The sequence below is a fragment of the Malurus melanocephalus genome, unplaced genomic scaffold (assembly GCF_030028575.1).
Source record: "Malurus melanocephalus ecotype Western Australia unplaced genomic scaffold, MMel_1.1 scaffold_2269, whole genome shotgun sequence".
Lineage (NCBI taxonomy): Eukaryota > Metazoa > Chordata > Aves > Passeriformes > Maluridae > Malurus > Malurus melanocephalus.
The window spans coordinates 1-4,845 of record NW_026625501.1 but is presented as its reverse complement, the minus strand read 5'-3'; the positions used below and the strand labels follow the sequence as shown (position 1 = coordinate 4,845).

At 48.8% G+C, this 4,845-nt stretch overlaps 1 protein-coding gene across 1 annotated transcript in view; it reads right to left on the bottom strand.

The window, feature by feature from the left end:
• The window catches only part of LOC130587691 (fructose-bisphosphate aldolase A-like), a 12,275-nt gene extending 7,442 nt beyond the window's left edge, over nucleotides 1–4,833 (bottom strand). The window contains exon 1 of the mRNA XM_057388667.1: nucleotides 4,709–4,833. Coding sequence (XP_057244650.1) covers nucleotides 4,709–4,820 — 112 coding nt within the window. The 5' untranslated portion in view covers nucleotides 4,821–4,833. The remainder of the gene's footprint in view (nucleotides 1–4,708) is intronic.
• Nucleotides 4,834–4,845: the final 12 nt, after the last annotated feature.

Below are 4,845 nucleotides of genomic sequence, written 5' to 3'. Positions count from 1 at the left end.
CGGTATAAACAAAACTGGTATAAACCGAACCGGTATAAACCAGTACAAACCGGTATAAACCAAACCGGTATAAACTGGTATAAACCGGTATAAACCAAACCGGTATAAACCGGTATAAACCAAACCGGTATAAACTGGTATAAACCGGTATAAACCAAACCGGTATAAACCGGTATAAACTAGTATAAACCGAACCGGTATAAACCGGTATAAACCAAACCAGTATAAACCAGTATAAACCGGTATAAACCGGTATAAACCAAACCAGTATAAACTGTATTAAAAAAAAACAGTATAAACCAGTATGAACCTCTATAAACCAGTATAAACCGGTATAAACCAGTATGAACCAGTTCCATTTTTAACCCTTAATCTCCCATTTTTAACCCCTAAAATGCCCATTTTTAACCCTTTAAACACCGGGGGTTTTGCCCCCAGTCCCTCCCAGTATAAACCAGTATATCCCAGTATAAACCAGTATATCCCAGTACATCCCAGTCCATACCAGTGCTCTCATCGGCAGCCAGGATGCCCTTGCCCGGTGCCACGATGCCCTCCCAGTCCATCCCAGTCCCATTTTTAACCCCTAAAATCCCCATTTTTAGCCCAAAAAACACCGGGTTTTTTGCCCCCAGTCCCTCCCAGTATAAACCAGTATATCCCAGTCCCTCCCAGTATAAACCAGTATATCCCAGTCCATACCAGTGGACTCATCGGCGGCCAGGATGCCCTCCCAGTCCCTCCCAGTCCATCCCAGTCCCGTTTTTAACCCTTAGAGCACCATTTTTAACCCTTAAAGTGCTATTTTTAACTCTAAAAACGCCATTTTTACCCCAAAAACCACCGGGTTTTTTGCGCCCAATCCCTCCCAGTATAAACCAGTATAACCCAGTTCATACCAGTGCTCTCATCAGCAGCCAGGATGCCCTTGCCCGGTGCCACGATGCCCTCCCAGTCCCTCCCAGTCCCTCCCAGTCCCGTTTTTAACCCCTAAAATCCCCATTTTTAACCCTTTAAACACCGGGTTTTTTGCCCCCAGTCCCTCCCAGTATAAACCAGTATAAACCAGTTTAACCCAGTCCCCTCCCAATCCATCCCACTCCCTCCCAGTATAAACCAGTCCCAACCAGTCCCATTTTTAACCCTTTATCTCCCATTTTTAACCCTGTCTCTCCCATTTTTAACCCCTAAAATGCCATTTTTAACCCTTTAAACATCGGGTTTTTTGCCCCCGGTCCCTCCCAGTATAAACCAGTATATCCCAGTATATCCCAGTTCATACCAGTGGACTCATCGGCAGCCAGGATGCCCTCCCAGTCCCATTTTTAACCCTTACACTCCCATTTTTAACCCCTAAAATCCCCATTTTTAACCCTTTAAACACCGGGTTTTTTGCCCCCAGCCCCTCCCAGTATAAACCAGTACATCCCAGTATAAACCAGTCCATACCAGTGCTCTCATCAGCAGCCAGGATGCCCTTGCCCGGTGCCACGATGCCCTGCCAGTCCATCCCAGTCCCTCCCAGTCCCGTTTTTAACCCCTAAAATCCCCATTTTTACTCCTATAAACACCGGGTTTTTTGCCCCCAGTCCCTCCCAGTATAAACCAGTCCATACCAGTGCTCTCATCGGCGGCCAGGATGCCCTCCCAGTCCATCCCAGTCCCATTTTAACCCTTAAAGCGCCATTTTTAACTCTAAAATCCCCATTTTTAACCCTTTAAACACTGGGTTTTTTGCCCCCAGTCCCTCCCAGTATATCCCAGTATAAACCAGTATAACCCAGTCTGTCCCAATCCATCCCAGTCCATCCCAGTCCATTTTTAACCCTTTATCTCCCATTTTTAACCCTTTGTGTCCCCTTTTTAACCCTTTATCTCGCATTTTAACCCCTAAAATCCCCATTTTTAACCCTATAAACACCGGGTTTTTTGCCCCCAGTCCCTCCCAGTATAAACCAGTACATCCCAGTATAAACCAGTCCATACCAGTGCTCTCATCGGCGGCCAGGATGCCCTTGCCTGGTGCCACGATGCCCTCCCAGTCCCTCCCAGTCCCATTTTTAACCCCTGAACTCCCATTTTTAACCCCTAAAATGCCCATTTTTAACCCTTTAAACACCGGGTTTTTTTCCCCCAGTCCCTCCCAGTATAAACCAGTATATCCCAGTCCCCTCCCAGTCCCCTCCCAGTCCCCTCCCAGTCCCCTCCCAGTCCATCGCAGTCCCTCCCAGTTCCATTTTTAACCCTTTAATTCCCATTTTTAACCCTTTATCTCCCCTTTTTAACCCTTAATCTCCCATTTTTAACTCTAGAAACGCCATTTTTACCCCAAAATCTGCTGGGTTTTTTGCCCCCAGCCCCTCCCAGTCCCTCCCAGTATAAACCAGTACATCCCAGTCCGTACCAGTGCTCTCATCAGCAGCCAGGATGCCCTTGCCCGGTGCCACGATGCCCTCCCAGTCCCTCCCAGTCCCTCCCAGTCCCATTTTTAACCCCTAAAATGCCCATTTTTACCCCAAAAAACACCGGGTTTTTTGCCCCCGGTCCCTCCCAGTCCCTCCCAGTATAAACCAGTATATCCCAGTCCCTCCCAGTCCCATTTTTAACCCTTTAATTCCCATTTTTAACCCTTTAATTCCCATTTTTAACCCTTTAATTCCCATTTTAACCCTTAGAGCGCCATTTTTAACCCCTAAAATGCCCATTTTTAACCCTTTAAACACCGGGTTTTTTGCCCCCAGTCCCTCCCAGTATAAACCAGTATAAACCAGTCCGTACCAGTGGACTCATTGGCAGCCAGGATGCCATCCCAGTCCCTCCCAGTCCCATTCTAGACCCCTAAAATGCCCATTTTTACCCCAAAAATCACCGGGTTTTTTGCCCCCGGTCCCTCCCAGTCCCTCCCAGTATAAACCAGTACATCCCAGTCCGTACCAGTTCCATTTTTAACCCTTAGAGCACCATTTTTAACCCTTTATCTCCCATTTTTAACTCTAGAAACGCCATTTTTAACCCTTTAAACACCGGGTTTTTTGCCCCCAGTCCCTCCCAGTATAAACCAGTACATCCCAGTTCATACCAGTGCTCTCATCGGCAGCCAGGATGCCCTTGCCCGGTGCCACGATGCCCTCCCAGTCCCTCCCAGTCCCATTTTTAACCCTTTATCTCCCCTTTTTAACCCTTCAACTCCCATTTTTAACTCTAAAACCGCCATTTTTACCCCAAAAATCACTGGTTTTTTTCCCCCGGTCCCTCCCAGTATAAACCAGTTCATACCAGTGCTCTCATCGGTGGCCAGGATGCCCTCCCAGTCCCTCCCAGTCCCATTCTAGACCCCTAAAATGCCCATTTTTACCCCAAAAATCACCGGGTTTTTTGCCCCCGGTCCCTCCCAGCCCCTCCCAGTATAAACCAGTACATCCCAGTCCCTCCCAGTCCCATTTTTAACCCTTAAACTCCCATTTTTAACCCTTTAATTCCCATTTTAACCCTTAGAGCGCCATTTTTAACTCTAAAATCCCCATTTTTAACCCTATAAACACCGGGTTTTTTGCCCCCAGTCCCTCCCAGTATAAACCAGTATAACCCAGTTCATACCAGTGCTCTCATCGGCAGCCAGGATGCCCTTGCCCGGTGCCACGATGCCCTCCCAGTCCCTCCCAGCCCCATTTTTAACCCCTAAAATCCCCATTTTTACCCCAAAATCTGCCGGGTTTTTTGCTCCCAGGCCCTCCCAGTCCCTCCCAGTATAAACCAGTTCATCCCAGTTCATACCAGTGCTCTCATCGGCGGCCAGGATGCCCTCCCAGTCCATCCCAGTCCCATTTTTAACCCTTTATCTCCCATTTTTAACCCTTCAACTCCCATTTTTAACCCCTAAAATGCCCATTTTTAACCCCAAAAAACACCGGGTTTTTTGCCCCCAGTCCCTCCCAGTATAAACCAGTATAAACCAGTCCGTACCAGTGCTCTCATCAGCAGCCAGGATGCCCTTGCCCGGTGCCACAATGCGCTCCCAGTCCATCCCAGTCCCTCCCAGTCCCATTTTTAACCCCTAAAATCCCCATTTTTACTCCAAAATCTGCCGGGTTTTTTGCCCCCAGCCCCTCCCAGTACATCCCAGTATAAACCAGTATAAACCAGTCCATACCAGTGCTCTCATCGGCGGCCAGGATGCCCTCCCAGTCCCTCCCAGTCCCATTTTTAACCCTTACACTCCCATTTTTAACTCTAAAATCCCCATTTTTAACCCAAAAACCACCGGGTTTTTTGCCCCCGGTCCCTCCCAGTATAAACCAGTATAACCCAGTTCATACCAGTGGACTCATCGGCGGCCAGGATGCCCTCCCAGTCCGTCCCAGTCCCTCCCAGTCCTGTTTTTAACCCCTAAAATCCCCATTTTTACCCCAAAAAACACCGGGTTTTTTGCCCCCAGCCCCTCCCAGTATAAACCAGTATATCCCAGTCCCCTCCCAGTCCATCCCAGTCCCTCCCAGTATAAACCAGTATATCCCAGTCCATTCCAGTCCATCCCAGTCCCTCCCAGTATAAACCAGTCCCTCCCAGTCCCATTTTTAACCCTTTAATTCCCATTTTAACCCTTAATCTCCCATTTTTAACCCCTAAAATGCCCATTTTTACCCCTTTAAACACCGGGTTTTTTGCCCCCAGTCCCTCCCAGTATAAACCAGTACATCCCAGTTCATACCAGTGCTCTCATCGGCGGCCAGGATGCCCTTGCCCGGTGCCACGATGCGCTGGGCGATGGACGCCAGCTCCTGCTTCTGCTCCGGGGTCAGCGCGGGCACGGGGGGAGACATGGCGGCGGCTCTGGGGGCGGGGCAA